Raw genomic sequence first — 21360 nt, forward strand, 5'->3', positions numbered from 1 at the left:
CTCCTATGAAACGCCACTATAAAGACATAAGGGATGCTCAGGTGAACGGTAATACCCGAGTGGTGCGTCGCAGTCGTACACAAAGGAGAATTTGAATGTTTACCGTTAAGTCAGCGTGAAAAGGGGGATATTTTGTACAGTTACAGTCATAGTTACACCGGGAGCGCTTCTTTTTATAGATTACAGCAATGTGATGGCATATGAGTCGCGTGTAATGTAACAATCCCCACCGACGCTCGCTCGCGCCGCGTTTGACATTCAGTGAGATGACAGGGACGGAGCTTATCGCTGATAACAGATGAACTAAAGGACTGAAGATGTCGGACCAGGTAAGAGCATCGGTATCCCATGTGTGTGTGTGTGTGTGTGTGTGTGTGTGTGTGTGTGTGTTTGTTTGAGGGTGCTTGACTTGGGATGCGTGCACACGCCCTCTCATCCTCTGCACCTTTTGTCACTTTATTTCATTGTGTTTTTGAGAACATTCCTGTGCAGATGATAGAAATTTATTGTAGCCTTTTTCAGTTAAATTACCTTGTCATGCAAAAAGAAAAACATTTAAAGGAACATAATAATTGTTACCTAATAGTAGTGTTCATTTATTGTGCATTTTCTAGTTGATTAATTACTATGATTATTGTAGTCATTTAATTAAGGCATAGCACTTAAATATTCCTGGAATTTGTAAATGGTTACTAAAAGTAGGTGTTAACTTGGGTTAGCTACCTCTCCCCTGGTGGCATGAATCGTATTGTTTGACTGTTTTACCCACAAAGTCTATGATTTATTAATCAAGTCCTTTCAATTAGTATAATTGGCTGTCTGTATGTGTCCTTCATGTCGGACATTAGATCAGGCGTACAAGGTTTCGGTTCCCCTGCAGTGCTACGAGTAGATTAATTGCTGTATTAATATTAATGGTGGTTGCTCTTGATATTAAACTCTGGGAAAGAGTTTAAGATTTCCCTTGGTGATTACCGTTGATGGAAATGGATGGGCCAAGCCCTAACAGCCTTAAGACTGTAGCATCTCATTACATTTTACTTAACTTTTTTGTCTTTTGGGATACTCTTACTTTTTTTTTATTTAGGCAGCACATGCTTGCTTCTGTAAATGGGATCATATGGTAGATGTGGACACATTGTTTGCGTTTTGACCCACTTTTATCTCAAGTGCACAACCCCATGAATCCCAAAGGATCATAATCCTTCCCCTACAGTGTAAATTATTTCTGCACATTATTAATGTAGATATCATGTGGACCTTATTTGTGTTTGATTGTCAGTTTTACTGTGGAAACACATTTTTTAATCTTATAAGATGTTAATACCTTTCCTTGAATTTTGCAGGATTTTGGCTTAACTCTATCGACTGCCCCACAGCTACGCAGGGGCAGCACCCCCTTGCCGATCAAGCATCAGTTAAAGCGGGAAGAGGCGGTGTCCGAGGACTACGATTGGACACCGGGGCTCGACGTGTCTGGGACTCCACAAATCAGTGTCAGCGATGCCCAAGATTCTCCTCCGCCAAAACCACCCCAGCAAAAGTACTACGGGCCCCTTCGGATAGTACTGCTGGGTCAAAATGGTGTCGGCAAATCGTCTCTAGCACTTTCTCTTGCTGGACTGTCGGACAGATCACTCTCGGTAGACTCGGAAACCCACGCAGCCGGTAAAGATTTGGCCCTTTTGTGTCACTTAACCATATACATAAGTTCAAGGTGCTGTTCTGATCAACATGTGTTGATATTTTGTGAAATTGTATATTTCTGTTGCTGCTCGTTTTGGCCAGGACACTTTTGGAAAAGGGATAGCAAGTTTGACTTTATCTGGTTAAATAAAGGAATGAGAAATAGCAGTCTTAACAGTAGTAAGAGAAGTGACAGCGTGAGATGGATATATGATAATATATTTTAATAGACATCAAAGATTCACAACTGATTTATATAAATCTGTACACATATTTAATTCAATTCAATATACACAACAATTAACATGTCTATATAAACTCTAAAAAAGTGGTTCAGTGGCTCGTAATCATAGGGAACCATTTTTATTAGTAAACATCATCAATGTAGAACCTGTGTAGAAACATATTGTGCTATGAACCACAAGCGCTAAAAATGCCCCCCCTATGATTATGAGCTTTTAATGGACAATGTGTAGTTTTTTTAAGTATTTTATTAGTCAAAATCAATGTTTTTTATTTAAAATATGTCTTCATTGGTGTCAGATGACCTCTGGCAATGATCTGGCTTTTCTTTGTAAGCTTGGAAATTCTTTTCTTTATTTACATTGAACAGGTAAGTCCAAGAAGGTTTCCATGTCGGTCCGCCATATTGAAATCTATAGCAGAGAGGGACAAAAAGCACTAGCCTACCGCAACGCGTTTCCACAACACGTTTTCGTTCAGAACACATGAACCAGCTGAAACGGACAAGGAGATCAGTGATTATATAACGGCTATCGTAGTTGCAAAACGCATTTTGAAAAGCGAGGCGCTGGAGAGCACTATTCGTGTAAAAGCAAAATACAATTTCACCACTAGATGGGGGAAAATCCTACTTACTGTCCCTATAAGCCAAAATAACCTAACAGCACTGTTGACATTAAGGGGCTGTCCACACGGAGACGCGTATCACTGCATACGTATAAATTTGTTATCGTATTGGCGTTTCATCCACATGGATCCGGGTTTTGGGAGACTGAATCCGCTATTTTTTGAAACCAGGTCCTAAAGTGGAAAAATCTGAAACCGACACACTTGCGGTTTCGTCTGTACAGCCAATCCGTATATTTTGTGAAGCGAAAACGTCATCACATCACGTGTCGGAAGCGTCACACGTAACAGCAGCAACAATAACGGTGGACTACGTGATTGTGTTCGTGCTACAGAAGCTACTAAAGCCTACTAGCTTTATTACAGCAAAATCTATTGCTTCTATGCAATTGTGGTGACCAACAAGCGATAATGGACAACACCATACGTTGGTTATGCGCATGCTCAAAGTCTTCTTCTCCGTGTATAGTGTATATCTGTGGCAGAATTACAGCGCCCCATACTGGTCCGGCATATATACTACACCGCTTTCAGTCGGTTTCAGTGGTTTCGTGTTTACGGATTATTTTTTTAGAGCAAGGAAAAAAAATGATCGGATAGGGAATGCACCGGCTTCGTGTGGACATAGCCTAAGATTGATGGTCAATCGTGAGTGTGTTGTAAGGAAAAGTATATGATATAGCTTATGTAGCGTAGGGATACATAACTAGGCCTGGGGCGGTAACCGGATTACCGCCATACCGCGGTCACGTGACCCATGCCGCGGGGTCTAAGCTCCTCACCGTCATAACTGAAAAAAAAAACTTTGAAACATTTGCCTGCACTTGTGTGTTAATGTGGGGATGTTATACACGCAGCTTGTTAACAACCGCAACTTGTTAACTGAATATTAAATGATATGATTGAGTAGAAATACAGGTGACGTTGTCTGTCACTCGTTTAAAGTAATACAAACATTTTATCTAATTTGAACGTGCAAACAGCCACAACAGATCAACAACAGAATCAGGTGTCATACATTATCAAATTTTCACGCAACATAAAGAGCACGCGATCAGTCCGAGGATTAATATCCAAAGAGGTTAGATTCTCTTTTTCATCTAGCCTACAACAGTGGCCATTTCTAAAGCAGGACACATTTCAAAAAGTTTTGCTTTTGCGTCTTCTTTCTCTGTTTGTGGAAAAAGACAGATGTTTATGGTAAGGGTCGAGGAAAGAAGCGGTCTGTCCGAGCACGCGAGACAGAGGCGGACTGCCCAGGCGCGCGAGAGACAGACGCGGACTGCCCGGGTGCGCGCGAGACAGACGGACCGCGTCATCTTGCACACGCGCGTCTCCATGCAGCTTCCCAGCTATACTCAAGCACGGACACATATGCAGTACAAGTGATTTCTCATACAAATGGTTATTTTACCAGACCGTCAGGCAGCAATAATTTGCGTCATTTACAGGCTATTCACAAATTAAGGATAGGAAAGTGGCGAAATGTCTGTCGGTATGTGTGGACACGCACAATGCGTTAACATTTTTTGTATTGAAGATAAATAAATCATGCATGTTATTTAACTCGTTGTCTTGCCAATAAACCGCAAAACCGCGGGAATTTGTTGATTACTGACCGCGGTAAAAAAAAAAAAAACGGCCCAGCCCTATACATAACGATAAATCGCAACTAATTGCTTGTTTGCAGAATTAAAGTTTTGTTTGCATCATACCTGTGTGTGTACTGTGTATATAAGAATTATGTAAAAATAAATACACACATGCATAAATAATAAAAAAAATAAAACCTTATATATTAAAGTTTCCATGAAATTAAATAAAAAACTGTAATTTGTTTTATAATATTGTGGTATTTTTTTACAAATGACTTATCTGTGAGCTTCATTATTTAAAAAAAAATCATGTGCCCTTATAATCTTTAAAGGTGACAGAGAATGCAAAAATGTTTTACCTTGTCTTTGTTGAATAACGGTAGTCTACCCACATTCACGAACATACGAAAGTGCTAGACATTCTGAACATCTTAGTTTCATAGAAATTCCTACTTTTGAAATGTCTGCCAGAAAATGGCGGTGAAGTTTACATTTGTTTGAGTGGCAGCAAAGGCACCCAATCAGCATCAAGTGCTTGCATTTCATAATGAGGTTGCCAGTTAAGCCCAAAAGGATGCCAAATAGGTGCAAAACCACGTGTTTAAAATCCCCCTCTCTAATATAGCTTTCTGAGAGAGGTTTTTAGGAAGCTTCAAGGCATTACAGACCCAACCAAAATTTTGTTGTCTACATGTCACATCATGGAACAAAGATAAATAATCATTCAATCATTCTATGTCACCTTTAATTAAAAATGCAAATCTCCTCCTCTCTTCAAAGCACTAGGTGTGTTCGACATCGGCTGTGGCTGGATGTAACCGATCGGCGAGATTAGCCGCGTGCAGGCGGGGAGGAGCTGAAAACGGAGACGTGAAGTTGGACGCGCTGTGGTTCCCATAGTTCGCGGCATTTACGTCAAGCATGGCTGATCACGTGTCGTTTGCTTGCTTAATCGCATTAAACATGATTTGTAAGATGTAAACTACATAAAAAGTGAATTATACTGTTTTGAATGTCCGTCTATGACAGTGCTTCTCAATTATTTTCTGTCACGCACCCCCTAGGAAGAGGTAAACATTTCACGCCCCCCCAACTCTCCGCCGCGACTGAAAATAGTATAATTTGTTATTAAATTACACATCTGCAAAACATTGTATCCTTAAACACAAAAAGAAAACACAAAAAAAGAAATATTGATCAACTTACAACAAAGAATAACTTTATTAACATTGTTTTTTAGTCTGTAACAGAAAAGACTTAAAATGCATCAATTTGCATGAAATAAAAAAAAATCAATCCTTATTTAAAGTATAATATTTTTTGACCATTTGATACTGAAAATTTAAATATAATCAATAAATAATAATAAAAACCACAAGCGGCTTATCAGAGTGATTGGGGAGTAATGTCTTTAAGTGACGGTGCAAAAAAATCACTTCCTGAAAAAGTATTTTCCCTGGGGTCTCGCGCGCCCCCCCTGGTGTCGCTTCGAGCCCCCCCTGGGGGTCCCGCCCCACTATTTGAGAAGCACTGGTCTATGAGCATGAGTGGAACTGAAGAGGCTTACAGCATCTGTTTTTACAATAATAAAGTTCAGCATAAGCATATATTATTTAAATACCAATGTTGTGGGGTCTACGTTTTTTATCCATTTTATTTGATAAAGATGACATAACATCGCGACTACATGAAAATAGCTTTAACTGTTATAAAAATACAGATTTGTGAGCATCTGTGATACTGAGGGCGTGAAAAGAAACACGAAACACACGTGATTGTTGTCATGTGGTGAATCCGACCAATCGTGAAACATCTGTGTCGTCATTACAGCCCGTGCAGCTCCTCTTCGCAAGCTGCGCTGGCTGACTCCGGCGGCTGATCTCAAATCGCTCTCGTGGTACTTAAAAACCACATGACACAGTCACGTGCCTGCAGCGCCAGCTTAAGTCGGACAAAATTACTAACCGGAATGCACTGCTTCAAGTCAGCCACCGATCGGTATATATATTAGTATACAAAGTACACACACGATGATGATGATATAAACAAAAACTTTTATTCTGGAAACGATTAGCTGCGATTTATCATTATGCAGCCCTAGATAAGTGTAATATAACTTATGGTTATATAGTCTAGGCTTTTTTTTGCTAAGACTCAAGTTGAAGTTGGATGTGAAGGACTGTCCTATTCTTAGCTTTGCTGTGGATGAAACACGTACAGTTATCACCTCACAGACACCCGAGATCACTAGTGTAAGGCTCTCAGGATTTGATTGGAAAAAGTGGGTGCTATGAAGGCATCCATCTTGTTGCAGGTCTTTCATCATATTGTGTCTTAATGATGTGGGAGAAAACCAGCAGAGTGCTGCACAAAACCGAGCATGTCATTTACTAGGGGATAAAGAGCCAATCAGACACAATCTGAGTGCCCTTGTGCATCAATTCTGTATCACGACCTTAGTGAGATTATTGTTGCGCAACGTCTCGAGTCTAATTCTGAACTCTGCTTTCAAAACGTCTTTTGTATTCTTTTCCCTGATGTGTTATTATGCATTTGAACCCGGTGAAATTACCAGCTTCTGCTCGACTGTAAAAAAAATAGCAGCTGAATGAACATAGGTGATTTCATTTTCTCACGCTTTAATGTCGGTTATTAAAAGAGGTATTTGTGTGTTGCAGATGAGGGTTACCAAAGACGAGTTACCGTGGATGATGAGGACAGCACAATTTTAGTATATGACAATTGGAAACAGGTGAGTCAAATACGCATACTTACAAATGTATAAAGCAGACTGAGGCTTTCATTACAAGGTGGTTTATATTTCAAGGCAGTATCTTGCTGTTCTCTAAAATAATTTATATTTTTTCTAAACCCTAAAGCCCAAAACTCCTTGCAAAGTTTGTTTTGCAAGGTCATTATGTACTTTTAAACTTAATTATTTTATGATGTTTTCCAACATTTTCTATTTCCCTTTAAAGGGTACCTCAGCTATGAAGACTTATTTGTCTTTTACTACTAAAATCTTAGCCTGATGTTGTCATTCTCAATTCTAGTCAGAATTTGAGTCTGATACCGCTCCATTGGGCTGTGATTATGGGGCGTGTTTCAATCGAATCTGGACAAAAAATGCCTCTGCACTCAATTGGATAGACCTACAACCAATCAGATCAACCGAATGTGTGACGACGGCGTATGTTGAAGTGGCGTCGGTCCTCTTTTGCAGCCTGACCTGGGGCCTCATTTATAAAGTGTGCGTACGCCACTTCCCACGCAAAGGTTGTGATCTATAAAAAAAACTTAATGGGTGAATGGGCTTGCAGGGTGGCATTTGAGGATGATTCATGTACGCACACTTGCAGGTGATTTGTGATTTATAAAGAGAACATTGCTTTGTTTTATAAGTTCTGTTATTTTTGGCGTATGCCTATTTTGGCTTTTGTGCGTACGTAAATTTTAGTAAGGATCCTACACACAGTTTTATAAATGAGGCCCCTGGACTGCTCTTTATTTTGCTACAATGAGACTAACGTTATGATTGTACTAAGTCTGAGTTAGTGAACGTAAACATTACAACATTTCATTCATTTCACGAAATTGTGAGTTATTTACTAGGTCATACAGTCAGACTGTCCATTACCATTTGTAAGTTAGATTAACTTCATTCACAGGCTTCCGAAAAGGAGCTGGCAATGACCGCTAGTTATATCCACGTTGTCGTGCACTCCGAGTTGACCATGCACGCCGAGCCTGCTGATAATTTAAACTTTTTCTGAATCCAGTAGGAGGGACAGCAAAAACATTTTTCCGATCAACAAATGCCTTGATCCTGTTTCTCTGTTCCTCTTTTAAAATCAATGCGCTGTCGATATCTTCTAGAACAGATTCAATAGCAGAATCTTCACATCTCAATTCTCCAGCTGCAGCCGTCTTTGTTGTAAACAGATTCAACACAAGCGCTCTTTGACGTGGTTGATTTACGTTACTGTTGATCATCTGTCCATCATTGTATAAAGCCCTCCCTGACAATTTGAATGGCCCGAACAGTTTTTGTTTGAGCATAGTAGCGCTACAACGGAGCCACTCCAGACCAAACTTCCCGTCCTGAAATGTTGTGGGCGGGGCTAAGTTCAGCTGGCACCCAGGCTACTAAAATCTATTGATAGAAACACATTAAAGTCCATGTAAGTCCGATATTAAATATGTTCTCAGTTTGTCACACCACAGAAAAATGTGCTATTAACCACCCAGACAAATTTGAATAATGAAAAAAGTCAAATAAATAAAATAAGTTTTCAAATTCTTATAGGCAGGATTCTCTGCTCTCAAAACTGGGGGCGTGGTCGCGGTCAGTGCTGAAAACACGCCCACTTTCGGAAAAGCTGCTGTCTCTTTCAACTTTAGAATACCGCTACTACCTAAATGGGTGCTTACAATTGTGTTAGGGGTGGCGCCATGCTTTGTGGCTGCGGTGCGTCATTGAATCAAAATTTTAGGCCCCCCCAATAAAACTCCATAATTCAGTATCACATAGGTCACAGTCTTTTAATGTGTTTTATCAATACATTTCTAACACTTATGATGTATTTAGAAACAGTTCTCAAAATTTACTTTAAACAGACATTAAATACAGTGGCGGCCGGTGACTACTTTTTTGGAGGGTGCTCGATGCGAAGTTCGTCACAACATGTATGTAGCCCGTCATGCGTGTGGTTCCTTATTTCAAAATATGTGTTCTGCGCGTCGGGAGATCCTGTGTGCATCACGTGTCTTGTCAAAATAAGTGCCTGCTGCAGATGCGTCTAAAGGGTTTATGATAACAGAGATGCTCGTGTTTGCCAGATACTCATATAATCTCATGCATAATCAGAGTTTACTGTAAAGGGAGTGTCTTGCGTGTATTTTGTGAACGTGAGCGTCTCTTCCATCACAAACAGCTTTTACGCGTGTGCAGCAGGAACCCACCCCGACAAAACACGTGATGCACATGGTTCACACGACGCAACAAACACACACTTCGAAAACGCAAGCAACACACGACACTACGAACACATATTTTGAATTTACGCCCCTCTGATGAGCAGTCACGAGCTGCCACTGCTTAAATATTTTCATTACTTAAAAAAACAAATTAACCTATGGAGGCCCCCATTATGTTTCACGCATGCATTCTAGGTTGATGACGTGTAATAGTTGTTGCGAAATATTACTACAGTTTACTATAGTAAACACTATGATGTCTACTAGTTTTAAAGGTGAGAATATTTTACTCCACACTCCCACCTTATTACCTCTCAGATTGTCTTCATTGTATCATCTTTCGTTTATATGTTTTCTGTATTGTTACTCTCTGCTTCATATTGAAAGGGCTGAAGAGAAGACGTTGATGTAACTCTCATCTTCTGCTTCACATTTTACAATCTACCAGTTGAAGACATGTTTACCTCACTGTGGCATTAAAAGAATTGGTTTTGATCGCAACCATTTGACATCATACATACTGTAAAAAGTTGGATCTACTTAAAAAATTAATTTAATAATTGGTAACACCTAAAAATGTAAGCTTTTTCAACCTAAATAGTGAATTACAAATTGAAGTATTTCTTTTTATAGGTTAATCCAACTTGCAATCATGTCATAATATGGTGATTGGTAATTCTTGCATATATTTAAATATTTACAAACAAAATTGCGTTGATTATTGTGTGTATCTGTGTGCTGATTGTCAAAACAATGGCAACGGGTCTCAAATGCAGAATTTCTTTTACTAAAATCTGAGCTTTTCTAAAACACAAAATAAAATGTACATGGTTGATGCACAGCTCTGTTAAATGGGAGAAACAGACATGAATCACGTGTGCGCGAGAGAGAGACAGAGAGAGAGAGAGGGAAACAGAGGTTAATAGAGACTTCAAAGGAATGGATGAGAAAGTAGATTAGAAACATGGTGTTCTGCTCTTGACCCTCCAGCAGAGGTTGTCTGTTGTTTATCGTTTCTGTTTCCTTTTACTTTAGGGGAAATTGTTTTCAGTTTCCTCTAATTTGTTCATTTCTGCTGCATGCAACTCCTGAAGTTTAGGATCCGTTTATAGTTTATGTGCATCCGCTATAAAATAATTTTGCAGGGTGTTATAACCTTGCCACTTGGTCACCAACCATATACCTTGATATCTACCCTCCTGCATACATTAGATCCAGCCATGGTTCAGCACACTTGCCTCTAATTTATAGGTAGCGGTGAAAGCTTGATCAGCAGGTTCTGGTGTGTTTGATTGGGGTCGGAGGTGAACTCTGGAGGAAAGTGGATTTTGAGGGCCAGAGTTGAGAACCTCTGTATTAACAGGACGTGACTTAGTCGTGACTAGTGCATTTGCAACATCAATAGTGAAACCATCAATCGTTCATAATACTGATTTAACCATGGTTTTTATAGCAACACCATGGTAATTTTGTAGTAACCAGTTTAATTATAGTAATTATGACAACAAAATAGTGCAGGCTGCAGAGCCTTAATTATTTCATATTTTGTTTATTTTTGTTTATTTGTTCTAATCTTTTATAACCTGCACATTTATTTCCTAAAGAAATGTAACCCAGTTTGTGAAAACCAAGCTAAAGTTATTTTTTCTAAATAAACATCATCTTCTCTATATAATGTAAAGAACATTCTGTGAAAAATAACTTAAATATATTAAATATTGACTGAGTATTACCATGACTAAGATTGAAATCAATATGAAGTCAATTCTTAAGATTGAGATTATGAAAAATTTGCCTGTATTTCACATATAAGGTCACATATTTAAATTAGATGTTTAACTCCAGAGATTAATTTTCATCTAAGATTTTGACACTGTGTTGTATCTTTGATGCTGACCCTTGTGGGGGAACATATTTGTCATTGAATTATTTACATCCATCTTCATCTCTCTGTCCTAGTTCTGACCTTGGTTCTCCATTTATCAACCACCTTATCGCTCGATATATATTTTCCATATAGGTTCCATAAATTCATATATTTTCCTCAAAGTTGTTTACCTGACAGACCCATGCATGTAGTGTGGCTGTATCTTTTTAGGGGTCCTTGAAATCCTTGAAAGTTTGTGAATCTGAGGGGAAAAATTCAAGGCACTGGGAAGTTTTTGAAAATATACATACATAGATACAGGTCATTGAAAGTGCTTGAATCTATTTTATGCAAGTAGTTTTATGGAAAAAATCCATATTATTTCCTGTGTAGTGTAGGATAATATCATAAAAATGTTAGACTTTTTAAGCACACGTGCTAAACTGTTCGCTTTAAATGCTTATATCTTCTGTATGCGAATGTTGATTCATACCAAAATGCTTTTTTGCATAGTTGTGTTTGACACATGAAAACGTCTCGGGTTACGTATGTAACTGTTTTTCCCTGAGAAGGGAATGAGACGCTGCGTCTCCCTTGCCATACTTCCTGCGTCCCTGTAACGCCGTCTTTGTCAATATACAGATTGTTATATACTTCCTGGCTCTCGCGTCACACTGTCTTTGTCGTTAAGCCTCAACATTGGTTGAATTTGATATACATATTCAGACGCACTTACCCCTGGAGGCGTCCCCACAGTGTCACCGCAGTGACGCAGTGCTAGTTCCCTCGAAAGCGAACTGTAACAATGTATCTTAAAAAGCAACACGATGTAACCCTGCTCTCACTTGAAATGTGTCCCCACATTTAGTCCTTGAATTTGAGGGTATTAGACCTGGAAAGTCCTTAAAAGGTCCTTGAATTTGAAGTTAACTAAGGTGTGGGAACCCTGATCTTTACTCAGCATTATGTTTATATTCTGAAATATGATGATACATTTTGCCTGGAACACACAGACTCATATCAGCTATCACACAGGCACATGGTTGTGATTTTCATATGAATCATATACTCTGCTTTGAAATTGAGCTGCCTACAGAGTCATCAAGGCATCACAGTCACAATCCCATGGCTGTTCCTCAAGTTCGGCTTCTTAATTATTGTGCCTCTTAAGATATCTCATATTGCTGCCCAGATTGCTTGTATGCACTGCAATATGGTGAGAGTGTGATTTTGAATATAAACTTCGTTCGACTCGAAATATTTTTTATCAATACTTCATAATAAGTTCTTTTACCCAGTATTTATGTGCCGTTTTATTTTTTCATTTGCTTATTTATCAAACTCTGTTGAAACCAATTGCAAATTGAGTCTCATGTGGACATTCTTTTACAGGCAGCTGCCTACGTAATGAAGAAGCTCTGTATGCTTTGGAACAGAGCCATGAAATGTCTTTGAGTCAGTTCACTAGGTTTCTTTCAAATGCATTTGCCCGTTATGAGGCATCATAGGGTTGTGCATATATTTAAAATACCACATTGATTATTCAAATGCATTCAACTCCCTAGGCAAAGTATACCTGACTTAGGCAGGTCAGGTCTGCTTTCCTATGATTCCCCCCTGCTTGTGTCTCATCAGATCTCTTTTGATTGATATGCTATTTGTTTCTCTGAATCCTTCTTACTTTGTGCGTACACGCATGAATGTCAATGGAGTTTTGGATTTATTCCAGGGCAGAGAGAGAGAGAGAGCACTGAGTGGAAGTACTTCAGACTCGCCCAATTCCATCATTTTCTCTTACTCCATTTCGCCATTTCTCTCTGAAATTATCTCTTGGCACATCGTATCACGTGACCTGTGACCTCCGCAACTGCATTACGTTCCGTACCCGCCTGGCCCGTTCTGGGTTGCCATGGCTACCAGTGGTTACAGCCAACAAAAATCCCATTATAACTATTGAGTAATGATTTGTTTTACAGATGCTGAGATTCAGAGCTCCCCTTATGGTTACACGGTTCATTGATTTTTAATCTGCAGTTGATAAATGAAAGGCTACTAATAAAGGATGTTGTGCAGAAGTCTGTCGGTAATTTAGTTATGTAGTTTTTATCATTAATTAGAGTTTTAGTTAAATGGTGGATAGACATTACAATTGATCAAATTAAAGTCGATATTGCCTTGCAGGAAATAAGCTGTGATTTATTTAAATAAATGAAAATAAGTCTGAAATGTAACTGAATGCTTAAAAGTAAATCATTGGTGGTTTTCAATGTGGCAAGAACCCAACATTTAGAGTTGAAACAACCCAGCAAGGTTAAATTACAACCAAACGGGCTGGTTCATCTCTTTTTGACCCAACGCTGGGTTGAAAATAACCCAGCATTTTTTATGAAGATAAATTGATTCCCCAGCCAAAAGTCAAAGTTACCCCATGATGTAGGTACTCGCCCTCAATCTATCTAAGATGCATATATCCATCATCTTTCAGATGCACACATTTGAAGTTATTTTAGTAAATGTCCTTGTTTTTCCAAGTCCAAAATTGTGCATTTATCCTTTACAGAAGTTATCCATACGGCTCTAATGGGTTAATAAAGGTCTTCTGTGGGTAATTGATGCGATTTTGTAAAATAATATCCATGTTTTAAACTTTATAAACTACAATAACTAGTTTTCGCTAACAATGCCATCTTGAAATCAATTGGACGCATTTCACGAGAGTCACTGCGCAATGTACTTATGGCAACGAACGTTCACTACGCCAAAACTCTCTGGTGAATCACGTAAGTTTATAATGGTGAAGTCTTGAAGTCACAATTTATAATAGCAGGGTTCCCATTGTAGGAGGACTTATAATGTCCGCTGCTGTTATGATTGTGATTGGATCTCACTTAAAGATTGTGGGTAGTGTAGTTCTTTACTTGTGTTTTCGCAATTAAAATCGAAAACATTTGTTTGAACTTTTTCATAAATTATTTATTATTTGCGGCCTTTTGAATATGGCTACTTGTGCAATAAAAACTGCACAACGGGGCTGCTTTTCAGCAAGAAGTACTGGCAGACTTCATATTATTAAAGCCAGGAAGAATGGAGAAATGTACCGGGACATTCTAAATAAAAATCTGCTGCCATCTACTAAAAAGCTGAAAATGAAAAGAGGTTGGACATTTCAGCAAGACAATAAATCCCAAACACAAGGCCAAAGAAAAAAATGAAGTGGTTTCAAAGAAAGAAAATCCAAGTTGCTTGAATGGCCCAGTCAATCACCTGACCTAAATCCCATAGAAAATCTATGGAGAGAACTTAAGATCAAAGTTCATAAAACTCATAAAATCTCATAAAAGTTAATAAAATCCCTCCTGAGCAATGCAGACAACTGGTCTTTCCATACAAGAGGCGTTGTAATCACCAACAAAGGCTTTTCTACAAAGTATTAAATAAAGTGTGTTCAATACTTTTTCCCTGTGTCATTTCTCTTTATTTATTATGACTCAACTTGTATACTTAAAGGTATAAAAAGTAACTTTTAAAAAAAAATGCACATGCGCAACACTCTACCTGCTCCCGAAAGGGAACGCCTATTAATCGTGTGCACGAGAGAGAGCATGCACAAGCCTCTTCTCTTCGCTCTGTATAAAAATTGCTTTCCTGGAATGGCTCATACATTGAAAAGTTTACCGTGTCTGCGCGGTTTGTGACTTGTGCCAGGGCTAGCATCCCTAATCATAGCTTACATCAATTTTTATTACTAGCAGTGATTTTAAATGAATTTCTCCAAATAGCATGCCAAACTTTACCTGTCAAAGTAGAAACTTCGTGACTGAGGCATCAGTGGGAAGCCCAATCTGTGCTTTTAGCGCACGCCAGCGTGTGAAATATTCTCCCAAAAACACTCTGGTCTTGTTTCTTTCTTCAGAGCCCTTCTCTTCTTGTCATGCAATTCGTAGACACTTTTTTTCTTGCAAACCTCAGACATTTTGAAAAAACACGGTGAGAACGCAAGCTTCAATGAATGGCTGAAGCCATAGCCCACCACACATATACACCTCAAAGTGCGCATGTGCAGAAAGTGAACCTAGGGACGAGCACGTACACTGGCCTTACGTCAACATATCATCAGAATGATTGACAACTGGAATGACCAATAGTCTTGATGATCCACACGGAAAAAGAAAATCTTCCTCTATACCTTTTAAGTGTTCTGATTTCTTTGTATAAATTCAATATTTGGCTTGAAGGCTACATCTGGTGGAAATCTTGTGTCAATAGCTCACTTAGAAAACCCCATTACTGATAAAAATACTTATTTTCCCCACTGTAAATATAATATGGTTTTATAGATCTGGTATTTATTTGTTATTGAGAATGTCCTTGTACGGCCATTATGCCCTACCCTAGGTTTTCGTGAAACGCCGCCATTGATCGATTACCCGTAGAAGACCTTTATTAACCTATTGGAGCCTATGTGAAGGATTAATGTACTTTTGGGGCTTTAAGGTCAAACGTTGTTCCATGATCCCTGTTTTAAAGAGCACAGACATTTACTAAACTCCAAATGTGCTCATCTGAAAGATGATGGACATATGTATCACGAATTGCTTAAGGATGAGTAAATCATGGGGTAATTTTAATATTTGCCTGGAGTATCCCTTTAAGATGCAACTATTTCAATGCTCTTATCAGACTTCGAGTCAAGACTTGCCAAGTCAAATTCATTTTCAGCATTTATTTCTTACACTCTAGTCTAAAACAATTTAAGTTTCACAGTATATGTTAAAATAAACACAATGTATTGGTATATAGGCTAAACTTAAATGCCTACGGGGCTCTCTTGAGACAAAATGTAATTTTTGCCGATTAACAGTATGCTACTTTGGTATCTGTAAGGATCAGCACTTTCTCTTTTGTAAAACTAGGTCAGCAGATCTACTAAGAAGATGCTGAACGTTTCCTGTATGACTGCAGTCAGTGCTGCAGACTGCACCCTTACTGTCAACTTATTGCAATAACTGAAGCATGTAAAAGGGAACAGTGAGAGAGAAAGAATGTACTATGAACTCATTCTTTCACAATGCTACATTGTGTACTAGTTTAAAAAGATGCAGAATGTCCCAGTTCTGTAGCTGAGGTTATTTTACTTTCACTACATGATTCTTATACAGCCAATCTACACCTAACACATCAGCTCATTCAGAGCCCTGTGAAGTCTAGACTGGCCAGGTTAGCCTGCTGACTTGAAGTGCTTTTGACAGCAACAGGGAAGAATGCCTTTTAATAAATCATTTTCCCCCCCCTTAAAATAGCTTCACATTGTCAGTCACTTCCTTACGCAAACTGCAGACGTATTCTGCCTCCGGTCTTGCCATTGGTCGGTCAGCGCTGGGATTTACGTCGTGCTCCAGTTTCGTGTTCCAGCACGAGTTAGATGATGTCATTGCTTTCAAACCTGTCTCTGATTACCTGTGTACACTACATTAACAGAAAGCTCTGCGGCTATTGTCACAATAAATCAATTAGGCCTTAATGGGCCGTGACCTTTGGAAATTTGATTTCATTCAAATGAAACTTAGCAAGAGTTAGAAATATAGCAAGAGTTATGTTTGGAATGGAAAACTAAACAGCTAGTGAGTGTATACCGTTTATTCATATATCCAAATGGCCTACTATATTACATTTTCCAAAATGTGCAGTCGACAACCAGAACACACAGTATTGGGTGCTGTATTCCACAGTGTAATTGGCTTTCCATTTTTATTTATCGGAAGCTATATCAAATAAAAGTTTTAACATTAAAGCTTTGAACTTGGACTGACTGTTTGACTTAACAATACCAGGGGGTAGTGTTTGTGAAACTGTTGGAAATGCCTTTTTGCCTTAGTTGTGTAGAAGTCAAACAGTGCAGCTTAGTAGGAGCTGTAAGCAATTTCGGCAGTCTTGCTGGACCACTGAGCTTTTGTTTGTTTTGCTGTTTAAAGAGCCTAGTGTTCTTTAGCATATTTTGTTAAACATGCAAAATAATGCGGAAAAACTCTCTTAGCATATTTATATCGATTTTATTATTGATAATTATTCCATATTTCATAATAGCATATTAGGCAATATACTGTACAGTATATGTGCGCAGCAATATTCAAATAAAGCATGGTTGATTCTATACCAAACATAGCAGCAAGCTCCTGCAAATGAACACAGGTTACTGTCACGGTCTTATGGTCATGAATCAGTAAACTGGTCCAGTTCACCTTGGCTATTATTTATTGATTACTCTTGAGCTAAAATATACATGATGCTACATGGCTTATGTTTCTTTTCTTTTGTTTGGCCCAGTTAATGGTTTCTACTGAGGAGATGAGGTGTGGACTGGGCCACCGTGTGTGAAAACTTGAAGCTTTTTTTTTTTGAGGTGTGAAATATAGGTCTGTTTATCTCAGTTAGGCAGAATGTGCAATGTACCGCTGAGAGCCGTACGGTTAGGTGTAGCGTGCAACCACATTGGACTTTATGGGGTGTGAGCTACGTCAACATTCATTAGCGTGATGCTTTTGTTTGATGTCTGGGCGATTGGCACAGCAGGCAGGCTTTTATTGCTGCTGAGGTATCCCAGCAAGCAAAAACTGAGACAGTGAAATGATGGTTAAAGGGACAATCCACTTTTTAAAAAAATGCTCATTTCCGAGCTTCCGTAGAGTTAAACGTTTGATTTTTGCAGTTTTGGAGTCCATTCGGGTGATCTCCGGGTCTGGCGCTGGCACTTTTGGCGTGGTTTGGCAAAATCCATTGAATCTGATTAGACCATTAACATCGCGCTCAAAAATAACTAAAGAGTTTCGATATTTTTCCTATTTAAAATTGGACTCTTCTGTAGTTACATTGTGTTCTAACACTGACAGAAAATTGAAAGATACCTGCTATTGAAAGATACTAAGGGGACTATTTTCGGCTGCTGCGTAATATCATTGCGCCTCCTGCAGCCATGTTAAGGCAGCTGGTCCTTGAATATTACACCAGAATGAGAGTATAGTTCCTAGCCATATCTGCCTAGAAAATCGCAACTTTTAATTTTCCGTCGGTCTTATACATGCCGTAACTACAGAAGAGTCAAGTTTTAAATAGGAAAAATATCAACTCTTTGGTTATTTTTTAAGTGATGCTAATGGTCTAATCAGATTCAATGGATTATGCTAAGCTATGCTAAAAGTGGTACCGCCAAACCCGGAGATCAGCTGAATGGATTCCAAAACGGTAAAATCAAATGTTTAACACTGTGAGAGCTGGAAAACGAGCATTTTTTTCAAAAAAGTGGAGTGTCCCTTTAACTATAGACCTAATATAGTGAGTAACCCCAATTCTACACTAAATAACCTTGAATTTGGGCACATGCCGTTTTTACCAAAATAACTTGGAGATGTACTATATTCCATCATGTAAGCAAAGTCAACATATGTTCAAGCACTCTAAAAATGGCTGGGTTATTTTTGACCCATAATAGGTAAATATTGGACAGAACACGTGCTGGGTTAAAAATTGACCCAATGCTGGGTTATTTTAACCCAACTGCTGGGTTATTTTAACCCAACTGCTGGGTTATTATTACCCCATGATTGCATAACAACAACCCAATATTGGGTCATCATTTTTGACCTAGCATGGGGTAATTTTTAACCCAGCATGTGTTCTGTCCAATATTTTCCAATTATGGCTCAAAAATAAAAAAATTAGAGTGAGGTGTTTGCTTTCATTTCTTTTACATGTTTTAAAAGTTTATGCATCAACTATCTTGGGTTATGGTTAGACGTCTATTAGACTTGCCTTGTTTTAGCCAAAATTGCTTGCAGGGTGTGCTTTGTGTTTGGATTAGTTTGTGTAGTGGCTAAGGAAGCACTTTAAGATTGTCTGACAGACGTCCAGAGTATTCGTATGTTTCGGGAGCGGTGTGTGCGTTGACAGATGGCATATCTGTCTGCGGGGGTGTGGCACCTCATACGGGTTCAACAAAACATGCACACGACTCACGGTTAAGTCCCAACATCCTATTACCAGACTCGACCCCCCGCCCCATGTGGAGTAACAAATTAAAGTCTCTTATCTGCTATGCAAGACCCTCGTCCTCGATTCACTTTCATGTTTGTTTTTTTTAATCTGTTCATCGGCTCGCGAGCCAGGACCTGGCCTGATTTCGTGTAATCTTTCTGTGCCAGAATGCCTGGTGGACGGAAGAAGGTGTGCTTGTCGTAAATGACCCAGCGGAGAGGAGCAAGTTCTGTTCGGAGATAAGTTGGGGAATGATATAATAGCATGCGACAAACACATGCTGCTTTGTCGTGAACTTCCCTGAACTCATTTTATTCTGAACCAAAGGCTTAACCGCAGCAATAGGTGCATAAGAAAGAAACAATTTCAAGGGTTTATGGCTGCAGTGTTTAAAATTGTTTTGAAATCCAGAGTATTTTTTGCAGCCATATGTTCCCCTTTATTTGTGTTTTGTTCAATATAATAAAGTCTTTCTTCAACATTATATAGTAAATAAAAATTATGCAACCATGTGAAGGACTGTTTAGTTGGATTAGCATGCATAGTTATCTTTTCAGTCAAAATATAATGAATAAAATATATAGACAATATTATTATTTTATGAAACGGCCGATTTAATCTGGCGACAGCGGGGACCAAAAGCTGGCACGCACATTTGCTGACTGCATGAAAGGGATTTGCATATATGTGTGTGTTTGTGTCACAGATACGCAGCTACTAGTGTGTATGTGTTGAATTGCTCTAGTTTATGTTACATATTTGTATGCACGCACCTGCACCTGTGTGAATAGAGGACTTTAAAACATCATAAATCTTGGGGTAAATATGGCCATGAACAGGCGGACAATGACAGATGGCCTATGGTTCAGCGGAAGGGCTCAGAGCTGTTAGTCCGATAGTGCTGTACTGTCTCGCTCTCTTCTTGTATCCATGATGAAAAGACCTTTTGCTGTGTCAGTATGGCCCCAGAGAGCCCTCAATCACGCGAAGCACTATCGACCGTGTTTCGATGTCTCACTGCTGTGCCAAGACATGTGTCCTTCCCTAGAAGAGGTCGTTCGTCTGATGTGCCGGCCCGTCCATGTGCCGTTCCTGCAGGTGGCCACTAGACTTTTTTCTCCGGAGATTTTGTGTTTTAAGGGGCTTTGTGACTCTCTCACGCTCCGGGCTGAGTGATGTGAAGTTTAGGAAGCTCTCCAGAGGGCGGAAATATGACTTTGGGGGATGATAATGTAGGCTTTCCCTCTTGATCCGTGTGTTTATCTGTTCCTTCCTTTGCTCAGAGGAAGGATGGAAAATGAAAAGTCTGTCTTTCTTTATTAACCCCCGTGTCATTTCAAACGCACATGGCTGTTTGGGTCAACAGTTATTTCTAAGAGATGGGAGAAAAAAGCAGTCCCTGAAGCATTTTCTTTCCTCTCAGTTCATTATAGATAGGGTGACGGGGTCTCTGTCATAAAGAGGGGGTTGAGGGTGACCCCTGTGTGCCTGTATTTTATGCTCAGCTTTAAAGTGTTTGGATAATGTGCAGTGACATTCTCAGGGGTAAACGCTTGTGTCTGGCTGGGGCAAATGCTCTGTAGTGCTGTTTTTAACACACCTGAGCTCTGTGGCAACAGGGACTGAGAAATCGTGAGCTGGAACAACAACAGACACATCACAGATTTACGGTCATCTCTTTAAATCCTCTTAATCCTCTTTTTCATGGACACAAACAATCTAGAGCCCCTTGCTAACAGAAGAGGCACCTCATTAGTAAAGCCTTAAGACAACACATAGACATCTGAAGCTTTGCAAACAGTATTAACAACTAAACTAACACAAAGGTGGAAAGACAAATTGACTTTAAATGTGTACAAAGATTTATAGTAATGCGTGCGTGCGTGCGTGTGAGTGTATGTGTGTGACCTCATTTTTTACATTACGTAATGTAAAGGCGCCTCAATTGCTCACTTCCTCATTCACTATAATATTCATTCCCATTCATTTTTCTCCCATAACGCTATTCTCTGCTATCTCTAATCTTTTTCCTGTCTCATATCTCCTCCTTGTACTTCATCTCTGTCATCTCTGTTCCTCACTTATTGATTTTTCATCTTTAGGTTCTTTCATCTCTGCAGTTTCCAGTTTTAACTCATCATTCGTTTTATCCAAGTAAATCCAATATTGTTAGACCCGGACGTGACTGCTTTTCTGCTAAGATCAGTGAAATCGCCTCGTTCATGGGGTGTATCTTTCATGAATTTGAGTATGCCCTGTCCTTGAATGCTCTCACATGCATGACTTCGTGCATCTGATTGCATTACGAAGTATGCCATTCTGATATCCCATATGGCT

General features: G+C 39.2%; 1 protein-coding gene across 1 annotated transcript in view; it reads left to right on the forward strand.

Moving 5' to 3' along the window:
• The window catches only part of rem2 (RAS (RAD and GEM)-like GTP binding 2), a 34857-nt gene continuing 13497 nt past the window's right edge, over positions 1–21360 (forward strand). Inside the window, exons 1-3 of the mRNA XM_055203111.2 lie at positions 1–329; positions 1347–1668; positions 6830–6903. Of these exons, the coding sequence (XP_055059086.1) occupies positions 318–329; positions 1347–1668; positions 6830–6903 (408 nt within the window). The 5' untranslated portion in view covers positions 1–317. The remainder of the gene's footprint in view (positions 330–1346; positions 1669–6829; positions 6904–21360) is intronic.

This window comes from Misgurnus anguillicaudatus, chromosome 2, assembly GCF_027580225.2.
Source record: "Misgurnus anguillicaudatus chromosome 2, ASM2758022v2, whole genome shotgun sequence".
Taxonomy (NCBI): Eukaryota; Metazoa; Chordata; class Actinopteri; order Cypriniformes; family Cobitidae; genus Misgurnus; species Misgurnus anguillicaudatus.